This window comes from Eriocheir sinensis, chromosome 67, assembly GCF_024679095.1.
Source record: "Eriocheir sinensis breed Jianghai 21 chromosome 67, ASM2467909v1, whole genome shotgun sequence".
Lineage (NCBI taxonomy): Eukaryota > Metazoa > Arthropoda > Malacostraca > Decapoda > Varunidae > Eriocheir > Eriocheir sinensis.
Genome location: NC_066575.1, coordinates 6,099,168 through 6,110,513, shown reverse-complemented (window position 1 = coordinate 6,110,513; position 11,346 = coordinate 6,099,168). Strand labels below are relative to the sequence as shown.

Here is an 11,346-nt window from a genome sequence, read left to right as displayed (position 1 = left end):
AAGATATAGGGTGTAAACTTTATCTTGAGAGAATAGAAGTGGTGTCTCGTATTTAGATGCTCATTATCTATCTATCGCATCTTCTCATCGTGTCAGTGAAGTCGAATAATGCTAATATGTCAAGGTCTTTCAACTCATATCACGTACTTTAGACTTTCATAACGCGAAAATTTAATGTCATGGTCTTTAGATAAATGGATAGTGATTTGACTAGAGGAACGGATGCCAAGTGTTCTTTTTCATCCTTCTTCGCTTAGGCCTTAGAACAACACCGAGCGTGCTTGTATTCGTCAGTCTGAGTGATATAACGCTTCTATTATTTTATTTTGAGTTTTGGTAAAGAAAACTATACGAAAAAGGTATCATATTAGGCGTATACATAGAAGTGGTTGGCCGGGGTTAGTTGCCAGATAGCGCCAATGTTTACGTTTTCTATTACCGAATGAAGGAGTGTCTTAGCTGTTTTATCTCGCACTTTTTGATGGTAAACTTTAATAATTCTAAAAGAGACATACGCAGGGATTCTTTATACAGTAGTCAGTGTTATTAGGGCTTTAGAATGAACTTGGTCACACTATTAACATGCACATAACGCACAGTTCAGATTGTTTCTCTTGCCGGCATTGATAAGTTGTAAAAAGTCACCACTCACCTGTAGACTCATTAGCTATTGTTTTGGTCCTCCCGCAGCCCTTCTTTTTAGTTTGCCTTTTACTTTCACTGTTTCTTTCATCTATCGTATCTACGTCTGCTCACTGAGAGGACTGTACGTGTTGGGGTTTATGTAGTTTTTTCCCTTTCATCCCCTTTCATTGATTTCACTAATAATGGTAAAAAGAAGAACAAGAACATGGGGGACAAGAACAAGACCAAGAGAAGAAGAACAAGAGCTTAAACAAGAACAAGAACAAGAACAAGAATGATAACAACAACAACAACAACAACAATACTACTACTGCTACTACTACTACTACTACTACTACTAATAATAATAATAATAATAATAATAATAATAATAATAATAATAATAATAATACTGTATGACGAGGGAGGTGAGCCACTCTGACCCTAGATACCCCCAATAGGTGCTCCTGCTGGTGGCGGCGGCGGCGGCGGCACAGCCCAGCAAAAGCCGCGGCCCGCTGAAGACGCTGCCGGGGGCCGGGGCGGTGCGGGAGGCGGAGCGGCGGCTGTGTGGCTGGAAGCTGGCCAACGAGCTCAACCGCGTGTGTAAGGGCGTCTACAACAAGCCCACGGTCTCCACCAACGCCCTCTTCTACAGGAGGGAACGAGGTAAGGACCCTTAACCCGTCCGCTGAGATTGGCACTAATTTGGCCTTCACCGGTAGCCTGGTAACATTATTGTCCCAGGTCTTTCTCTGCCTCTGTGGTGGACAGTGGAGTGTTTCCCGTGTGGTACTGGTGTGCTGGATATCCCCTCACAAGATTCAGGACTTCATACTTTCTTCATTGAATTGTAGCAGTCATTTTTTGTTCCATTCCTGTAGCTTAGTGATTATCTTCTGGTAGGAAATCCGTAGTCAAGGGGTTAACGTATCCTAAAGAGCACTACTGAAGGACAAAGTGCGATATTTGGGCACTGTGAGCAGGGGCGCCGATAAGGGGGGGAAAAAGGGGAAAGGATTCTAGAGGCCCATGAATGAGAGGGGCCCAGAACAGGAATTTTCACCGCCGTGTTGGGGGCCCTGCAAAGATTATTTTCATGGGGCCCAAAATCCCTAGTGGCGCCCATGACTGTGAGCCTGTGTAGAGGATACTCACCCACCGAGACGCTTTCCCTGAAGGGCATATCGAGGTGCTCCCCGCATGTAGTACACTTAGTTTGATGCTCATCCATTCTTCTGTGCCTGTAGAGTACGACCCGTGCCACAAAGAGGGTGTCAAATGTATTCTCTTCACTAGTTTTGCAAGAAATTTTGTCCCGCATATGAACACCTATAATACATACTGATAGCTATTATTATTTTACAGCAAAGGAGACAGCACGAGGGCACACAAAAAAAGGAAACAATAAAAAAGCCCGCTACTCGCTGCTCCTGTAAAGAATCCCAAGAGGGTTTTTTTTTTTTTTTTTTTTTTTTTTTACATTGCAGCCTATTGCGCCGGTAGGCTTCTTCCGGTGGATCCTGATGGTCGGTCCAAGGCTTCTTTCCGGTAGGTCCTGATGGTCGGCCCAGCCCGTTCTGGCGCAGGCGAGTGTTTATAGTGGCGCCATCTTGCATTGGCTCATGCTGCCCTCCCAGAGCTCATCTTTGATCCTAGAATCTAGAGTCCGGGTTGATAGGTGGTCTTCTGGACAGCATGTGGGTAGTTTTAAGCCACTCGGCGGCGGCTGAAAAATCCCAGCTTGGTGGCACCGGGCGGGGATTGAACCAAGGCCTTGATTGAACTCGCGTCCTCCTGAACACGAGGCCGTTACTTTGACGACTCAGCCACCGCCGAGAGAGCAGTTAATTACCAGTCAATTACTACGATACTTAATAATAATGCCTATAACAAATGATCAGTCAACTGTTTACACACGAATCAGCAACAAAATAGCGACCAGTAAGACGATAGTTTTCATGACCTACCGCCAAACAGACCTTAAAATAGTTACCTAAGTCTGCCAAAGCCGTGAGTCAGATGATCATTGCTTTATAAGTTTATACGTATAGCCATGCTCTCTCTCTCTCTCTCTCTCTCTCTCTCTCTCTCTCTCTCTCTCTCTCTCTCTCTCTCTCTCTCTCTCTCTATGATCACTAGGTCAGTTTCAATGTCATGGTGGCCGCATAACAACTGTCACTTAGGTTTAGGACAGACCACCTAGTTTGGGTCTTAGGGCCTGTGTGGTCTGGTTATCTATGTACTTCTATGTAATTCTCTCTCTCCCTTTATCATAATACATCATCGGGCTAATCACCTCACAGCCTACCCTGCCACTGACTCCCCAGCAACGGTGCCAGATGGTCGTGCTCAGGCTGTTATATTTGCCTATTTCCAACCCTCAAACTGTTTCCTTCACCCCAACCCGTCCGCTGCGATTGGCACGGATTTTGCCTTCACTGGTAGCCTGGTAACACATATACTCCCAGGTCTTTTTCTGCCATGGTGGATAGTGAAGTGTTTCCCATGTGGTATTGGTGTGCTGGATTTCCCCTCCCAAGGTGCATGACTTTACATCTTTCTTCATTGAATTGTAACAGCCACTTATTGGTCCACTCATGTAGCTTGGTGATGTCTTCTTGTAGGAAATCCGCAGCCAAGGGGTTAACTGGTTTTATATAGAGTTAACGTTAAAATGGTGAGTTATTGGTGTTCCTTGGCAATAGTTTTGGGTAAGATACCGGTAAAAATTATCCTCTGCGTACGATAATCTGGCAATGTTGCTCCCCAGGCGAAGGCTCTGTGGACTTCGAGGACCCCGTGGACGTGTGGCCGCTCATGATGGAACTGGACTTCTCTCCGTGGACACCGGCGCCTCCTGACGTGGTGCGCCGGGGGGTCCTTCCAGGCCCTCCCGTGGTGGCTGCTAGTGAGAATCAGCGGCTGCCCTTCCTGAGCGGCCCCCAGGCATCGCAGGTGGTGGGCAGGTCACGCCGGGTCAAGCGCGGGCTGTCGGCGGAGTGTTGTCGCAAAGCCTGCACGGTGTCGGAGCTCGCCGGCTACTGCTACTGACCTCCCAGCCATCGAAGCCATATTGTTACCGCCATTGAGAACACGGATAGTACCAATTCTTAACACCGTCTGCTGTCTTTTCTCCCTTGTAGCTCACCCTCAGGGCCTCTGACGCCCCTTACGTGAGTCACCCTCAGGACCTTATGTAAGCAATCACTACATTAACCCTATGCTATAAGACCGGCGAACGCGTAAACATCAACCAATGACCTCTGACCCGACACTCTCTCTCTCTCTCTCTCTCTCTCTCTCTCTCTCTCTCTGAATGGCGGTAACACATATTATCGTACTCAGAGCAACATATTTACCAGTTTCTGAGCCTTAACTGTTGCCAAGAAACACCAATAATTATCCACTTTAACGATAACTATATATGAAGGCGGTTATTGGGGAGGAGGCAGTTTTGGGGTCGGAAATCGGCAAACTTAAAGAGGCTGAGTACGATAATCTGGCAACGTTCCTCCCAGCCCTGACACTCACCTTGATTTATTCAGCACAGCGCCGCCACGCCTATGACCTGAGCACTGTCAAGAGGGAAGTATCTCAAGACGCCTCCCTAACCAAAATAAACCCCGAATTCAGAATCAGCCCCTCTGGATATGAATTAAAAAAGAGACACAGAACGTTCCATTTTATTGTTCACCCTCCGGCAGCACAGTAGACAAAATAGATACATTCAGTAATTCGTTTTCAGTAAATATTAAAATCGGTTTTGCATCACTTGACACTATATCCATTCGTACGCACGCACACACACACACACAGAAATATTAAAAAGAATATTAAAAGCACTAGACTGTGTAAACGTAAAGCGAATTATCTTGTATGTGGCTTGATATCGAAGGAATTAATGGACCAAATCTCAAAATAATAAATAAATGATTGTCACTTGTTCATTGGTGTGTGTGTGTGTGTGTGTGTGTGTGTGTGTGTGTGTGTGTGTGTGTGTGTGTGTGTGTGTTATCTCTCTACCTTCCTTTCGACCCTTTTTTCCTTTCATATTTCTTTCCTTCCTTCCTTCCCTCCTCTTCTTCTTTTATCCTCTCGTTTCTTCCATTCTTCATTGATTAACTCGTCTCCTTCTTTCTTCCATGTTTCTTCCACCTTGTGTGTGTGTGTGTGTGTGTGTGTGTGTGTGTGTGTGTGTGTGTGTGTGTGTGTCATGCAAACCATTACAACCACAACAACTTAGCTTGAAGAATACATAGTTACTGTTGTTGTTGTAGTTCTTATTTTTCTAACACTCTTTCCATAACTCTCAAACACGCATATCAATAGCATTTTACAGAGACATTTATTTGCAACTGAGTAACAATAATTATCTGGCATTGGCTTGAGCAAGGTCTTCAACTTTGTCACCGATTGTTGTAATGCCCAGAAAGGTCCTTGAATTTGGCACTTGTGATAATCTTAAGTGTTCCCTAAGTTGGCACTGGAACTGATGACCTTAACTTGGGATACCGTGGAGAAGCTAAGGCGAGGGGGCGCGGCGCTGTGGGGGGAGCTGGTAGGTCCACGGAGCCCTTGGGTAGTAATTTGGATAGGCGGACCACTGGCTTGCTGGAGGGCTCTGGGGTCGGCCGGCTTCACGGTGCCACACGTTACCAGTGGTGGGCGAGGGAGCTTGTTTCTGCCAGCTGTTAGGACCGTAGATGCCAGGCCTGTACGGGTAGGGAGCAGGTGTTGGGGGGATGCCATGCTGCGTCGCTCTGTCTCTCAGTTGTGGGGGTTGGTTTGGGTTCTGGTGTGATTGTTGAGGTGGTACATGTTCCTGAGCTTCTTGTCTGGTGTTTGGTCTGTAAATGGTGGGTCTGTAGGTGAAGGGGGCAGGAGGAGAGGCAATGCTGGGATGTATCACTCTTTCTAATTGTGGGTCTTGGTTTGGGGTCTGTTGCGACTGTTGAGGCTGGACTTGTTCCTGAGCTTCTTTAGTGTTTGGTCTGTAAATGGCGGGTCTGTAGGTGAAGGGAGCAGGAGGAGAGGCGACGTTTGGCTGTATCACTCTTTCTGCTAATTGTGGGTCTTGGTTTGGGGTCTGCTGCGACTGTTGAGGCGGGACTTGTTCCTGAGCTTCTTTAGTGTTTGGTCTGTAAATGGCGGGTCTGTAGGTGAAGGGGGCAGGAGGAGAGGCAATGCTGGGATGTATCACTCTTTCTGCTAATTGTGGGTCTTGGTTTGGGGTCTGTTGCGACTGTTGAGGCTGGACTTGTTCCTGAGCTTCTTTAGTATTTGGTCTGTAAATGGTGGGTCTGTAGGTGAAGGGAGCAGGAGGAGAGGCGACGTTTGGCTGTATCACACTTTCTGCTAATTGTGGGTCTTGGTTTGGGTTCTGATGCGGCTGCTGAGGCGGGACTTGTTCCTGAGCTTCTTGTCCGATGTTAGGTCTGTACAGGGCGGGTCTGTAGGTGGAAGGGGCAGGTGGCGGGTCGATGCTGGGCTGCGTCACTCTGTCTGTTAGTTGCGGGTTTTGACTCGGGCTCTGATGGGACTGTGGAGGTGAGACTTGTTCCTGAGCTTCTTGTCCATGTTTGTGAGGTTGTTGCCGGGTTTGTTGTGGGTTTGGGTGGGTCTGGATGTAAGACGGGGCTTGCGGGGAGTCTTGTCGAGTAGGTTGACTGTAAGGGACTGCCTCTGGACGCCGCTCGTGTCCAGCCCGAGGGGGAAGTTTCTGTAACGCGGCGGCATATTTAACTTCCAAAAGCTCTGATGCACTTTGCTGAGGTGAATCGAAATGGTCGTGGTCAGGTTGTTCAAAGGCATCATCGCCGTGGTCGGAAGGGAGGGATGAATATTTCTGGATCTCAAAATCAGGTGCGTTTTCTGCTTGAGGTGGCTCGATGTTGTCCAAACACCTGATGGAATCCCTGGGACAGAGGGACAAGATGCCATACTTGCTGACGTCAGACGCAGATCCGTACCGACGCCCACAGGACGAGATGCTGACGCACGGGATTACAACTTCTGGAGATTCGCTGGCCTCGTCAGAATCTGAGGTCTCCGCATCGACCACGGCCTTGGCGGGAGTCTGGTCCTCAGCCTCATTGTTCGACACAGGACCTGACACAGAGTAAAAGGTGACAACGGGTTCTGTGGCTAACTCCTCAGACGGTGGCGTGTCGCGGAAGCACCTGAGGTTGAGGGGCCCCAGGTACTGGTCCAGGCAGCGCGCCGCCCCCTCGCGGCATGCGCGCTGAAGGCCGTAGACACACTCGTCGAGGGACTGGTTGCCATAATGCCGGAAGCAGTGCGTTGCCGGAACACACGGGAGCTCAGCGACAACCGTATCCTCTCCCTCGACCCCCTCGGTGGACAGCGGCAACTGAGCGAGGTGCACGAGAGTTTCCACCACGGAGGGCACGGAGGCGTCCGAGGCGGCAGAAAGAGGCATCATGCTGGCCATGACGGGCGAGGACCCTGACGCTAGGTACAAGGGTATTGCGGAGGACACGAGCCGGTCCACGTCTGCTTGTGATGGTGAAGGATATACTTGCAGGATGAGAGTGTAGGAGTCTTCTCCGGGAGGCAGAGAGAGGGAAGAGAAGCGGAAGGAAGGGGACTGGGAACGGAAAGTGTCACTAGGATGTCCTGTGTCTGAAGACGAAACAGAGCGGAGAGATGAGTTCCGGGAGGCGGAGATGGAGGGCGGCGACACACTTGGTGGTGGAAGCTGAGGCTTGGCTGCCGCTGGTGGGGCGCGCCGCCTGAGGGTGGTGACCAGCCCGGACGGATGGCGACGCAACGCTGGGTTTCGGGTGAAGGTGAGCGGAACGGAACCTTCAGTAGTGGCGAGTGGGACAGCGCCGTCATCATTAGTGGAAGGGGCAGAGTCTTGAGTAGGAGTGAGTGGGGCCAAGTCTTCAGTGGTAGTGGGTGGGGCTGGGTCTTCAGAGGTAGTGGGTGGAACTGAGTCTTGGGTGGAAGTGGAAGGGGCTGAGTCTTGGGTAAAGATAGTTGGAGCTGAGTCTTCAGGAGTGGTGGGTATTTTCAAATCTTCAATTGTGATGGGTGGGTCCACAACTCTACTAGTGGTGGGTGGGAACGAATCTTCAGTGATGGTAGGCGGGTCCAAGCTTTGTGTGGAGGTGGGCTGGGCTGATTCTGCTTGGGTTGTGGTGGATGGATCTGTGTTTTGGGTTGAGGTAGGCTGGGGTGACTCTGAATCTTGGGTTGTGGTGGATGGATCTGTGTTTTGGGTTGAGGTAAACCGGGCTGACTCTGAATCTTGGGTTGTGGTGGGTGGATCTGTGTTTTGGGTTGAGATGGGCTGGGCTAACTCTGAATCTTGGGTTGGGGTGGGTGGATCTGTGTTTTGGGTTGAGATGGGCTGGGCTAACTCTGAATCTTGGGTTGGGGTGGGTGGGTCAGAATTTTGGGTGGAGGTGGGCGGGAGTGCGTCTTCAGTAGCGGCAGGTGAAGCTGAGTTTTGGGAGGTGGTGATCGGGTCTGACCCTGAGCCTTGTATTGTGGTAAGGGGTGCTGAGTCGAGGCCAGACGTGGATGCAGAATCTTGCTGACCACTCAACACAATAGGAAGCTGCTGATGACGTTTATGCAGGAATGGACGCTGACGACGCCTTTTTCTCGCTTCCTGTCGGCGGCGCAGCAGAGCCAGCCTTTGGCCGTACCTCAGCGGCGGTGTTTCCCGGGGGTGTTGAGTGACGGCACGTGTTCTGACGCGGACATGCTGCGAGCTGGCCGGAGTCACCTGTGGAGACGGGTGACCCCTGCGGTTTGGCGGGAGGTAAAACTGAAGGGGTGGAGTGATAGTGGTGGTGGTGATGGTGGTGGCGGGTCGAGGGGGAAGGTAACCCAGTGGAAGAGATCCCCCAGACACCCCTACACCTCCAGCCTCAGCGCTCACCTCACCCCCCACAGCCCCCCCAGCCCCCGAGCCTCCCCATCCAAGCACCACACCTCCCGAACTTGTCTCACTCTCGGTTGTTAGTGTTCCAAAGCTGCCGCCACCTAAAGATCCTCCGGCTACAATGTTTCCTCCACTAACTTCTGTCCCGCTTCCAAAGGTGTTTCCACTCCCCGGTGTTTCAGTTTCATGATGGCCTCCACTCCCGAAAGTTCCGCTTCCAAAGTTGTTTCCACTTGATGTTGTTTCGCTAACGGAGCTGCTCCCTCCCCCGGTGCTAAAACTCCCTCCACTCCCGAATAATTCGCTCCCGAAGTTGCCTCCAATGATAGATGTTCCACCTACAAAGCTGCCTCCACTCCCAGAAGTTCCAGTTCCAAATCCACTGGTAATAACAGATGTTCCGGTTCCAAAACTACCTCCACTTCCGGTTCCAAAATTGCCTCCACTTCCGCTTCCAAAACTGCCTCCACTAACGGTTCCAAAGGTGCCTCCACTTCCGGTTCCTAAGTTGCTTCCACTTCCGGTTCCAATGGTGCCTCCACTTCCGGTTCCAAAGCTGCCACCACTTCCGGTTCCAAAGCTGCCCCCACTGACGGTTCCAAAGTTGCTTCCACTTCCGGTTCCGAAACTGCTTCCATTTCCGGTTCCAAAACCGCTTCCACTTCCTGATGTTCCGCTCTCAAAGCTGCCCGTTATAGATGTTCCGGTTCCATAGTTTCCTCCACTTCCAGACGTCCCCGTTACATAACTTCCTCCAACTCCAGAAGTTCCACTACCAGAGCCGTCTCCACTTCCAACTGTTTCGGTTCCAAAGCCGCCTGTAATTATAGTTGTTCCGGTTCCAAAGTTGCTTTCACCCTCGGCTCCAAAACTGTCTCCACTTGCGGTTCCAGAACCAGCTGTGCTTCCAAAACTGCCTCCACTTGCGGTTCCAGAGCCAGTTGTGCTTCCAAAACTGCCTCCACTTGCGGTTCCAGAGCCAGTTGTGCTTCCAAAACTGCCTCCACTTGCGGTTCCAGAACCAGTTGTGCTTCCAAAACTGCCTCCACTTGCGGTTCCAGAACCAGTTGTGCTTCCAAAACTGCCTCCACTTACGGTTCCAGAGCCAGTTGTGCTTCCAAAACTGCCTCCACTTGCGGTTCCAGAACTACCTCCAAGCGTGGTTCCAGAACTGCCTCCACTTGCGGATCCAGAACCAGTTGTGCTTCCAAAACTGCCTCCACTTACGGTTCCAGAGCCAGTTGTGCTTCCAAAACTGCCTCCACTTGCGGTTCCAGAACTATCTCCAATCGTAGTTCCAAAACTGCCTCCACTTGCGGTTCCAGAACTATCTCCAATCGTAGTTCCAAAACTGCCTCCACTTACGGTTCCAGAGCCAGTTGTGCTTCCAAAACTGCCTCCACTTACGGTTCCAGAGCCAGTTGTGCTTCCAAAACTGTCTCCACTTACGGTTCCAGAACCAGTTGTGCTTCCAAAACTGCCTCCACTTACGGTTCCAGAGCCAGTTGTGGTTCCAAAACTGCCTCCACTTGCGGTTCCAGAGCCAGTTGTGCTTCCAAAACTTCCTCCACTTACGGTTCCAGAACCAGTTGTGCTTCCAAAACTGCCTCCACTTACGGTTCCAGAACCAGTTGTGCTTCCAAAACTGCCTCCACTTACGGTTCCAGAGCCAGTTGTGCTTCCAAAACTTCCTCCACTTGCGGTTCCAGAACCAGTTGTGCTTCCAGAAATGCCTCCACTTGCGGTTCCAGAACCACTTGCGGTTCCAGAACTACCTCCAAGCGTGGTTCCAGAACTGCCTCCACTTACGGTTCCAAAACCACTTGTGCCTCCAAAACTGCCTCCACTTGCGGTTCCAGAACTGCCTCCACTTATGTTTTCAAAACTCCCTCCACTTCCAGTTCCAAAAATGCCTCCACTTCCTGTTCCAAACGTACCTCCACTTGCGGTTCCAGAACTACCTCCACTTGCGGTTCCAGAACTACCTCCACTTCCGGTTCCAGAACTACCTCCACTTGCAGTTCCAGAACTGTCTCCACTTATGGTTTCAGAACTACCTCCACTTATGGTTCCAGAACTGCCTCCACTTGCGGTTCCAAAACTACCTCCACTTATGGTTCCAGAACTGCCTCCACTTGCGGTTCCAAAACTACCTCCACTTATGGTTCCAGAACTGCCTCCACTTGCGGTTCCAAAACTACCTCCACTTATGGTTCCAGAACTGCCTCCACTTGCTGTTCCAGAACTGCCTCCACTTGCGGTTCCAAAACTACCTCCACTTATGGTTCCAGAACTGCCTCCACTTGCTGTTCCAGAACTGCCTCCACTTGCGGTTCCAAAACTACCTCCACTTATGGTTCCAGAACTGCCTCCACTTGCTGTTCCAGAACTGCCTCCACTTGCGGTTCCAAAACTACCCCCACTTATGATTCCAGAACTGCCTCCACTTGCTGTTCCAGAGCTGCCTCCACTTACGGTTCCCGAACTGTCCCCAATAAAGGTTCCAAAGTTGCCTCCACTTCCTGATGAGCCGCCAAACACTACACTGGTTGACGACGAGCCACCCGCCCCTCCGCCCCCGCCGCCGCCGCCACTGCCCCCGCCCCGGCAGCACCGCACGCGGCCGTAGGAGAGGCAGGGCGGCACGTTCCCGTACTTCCTGACGTCCAGCGGCGACGACCCGAAGTAGTTGGGACAAGATTGGATACTCACACACGGGCACAGAACGTCCGCCTGCTGGTAGAAAAGAAGCAGGGCGTTGGGGGGTTCCTTCCCTGCCTCCTCTCCTTCCTGTGGCTCTGCCC

The 11,346-nt window shown here is 50.9% G+C and overlaps 2 protein-coding genes across 3 annotated transcripts in view; one reads left to right on the top strand and one right to left on the bottom strand.

The window, feature by feature from the left end:
• The window catches only part of LOC126987862 (LIRP-like), a 7,784-nt gene extending 2,845 nt beyond the window's left edge, over nucleotides 1–4,939 (top strand). For both annotated transcript variants that reach the window (XM_050845325.1, XM_050845324.1), the window contains exons 3-4: nucleotides 1,086–1,293; nucleotides 3,398–4,939. In XM_050845325.1, coding sequence (XP_050701282.1) covers nucleotides 1,086–1,293; nucleotides 3,398–3,678 — 489 coding nt within the window. In that variant the 3' untranslated portion in view covers nucleotides 3,679–4,939. The remainder of the gene's footprint in view (nucleotides 1–1,085; nucleotides 1,294–3,397) is intronic.
• A 1,193-nt stretch (nucleotides 4,940–6,132) lies between these two features.
• Nucleotides 6,133–9,180, bottom strand: LOC126987871 (proteoglycan 4-like). The gene is made up of 3 exons (XM_050845334.1): nucleotides 9,055–9,180; nucleotides 6,570–8,383; nucleotides 6,133–6,346 (listed from the first exon to the last, which is right to left on the bottom strand). The coding sequence occupies exons 1-3, from the start codon at nucleotides 9,178–9,180 to the stop codon at nucleotides 6,133–6,135; spliced, it is 2,154 nt and encodes a 717-aa protein (XP_050701291.1).
• Between the last annotated feature and the right edge of the window lie 2,166 nt (nucleotides 9,181–11,346).

What these genes read in the sequence shown, in the direction of transcription:
- LOC126987871 (XM_050845334.1), bottom strand. Translation starts at nt 9,180, where the DNA reads ATGGAAGCAGTTTCGGAACCGGAAGTGGAAGCAACTTTGGAACCGTCA. An exon ending in CATTGGAACCGGAAGTGGAA is followed by an intron (nt 8,384 to 9,054) that starts GCAACTTAGGAA and finishes CCGTCTCCACAG; the next exon opens with GTGACTCCGGCCAGCTCGCA. An exon ending in TCTGCGTCTGACGTCAGCAA is followed by an intron (nt 6,347 to 6,569) that starts GTATGGCATCTT and finishes GCCGCGTTACAG; the next exon opens with AAACTTCCCCCTCGGGCTGG.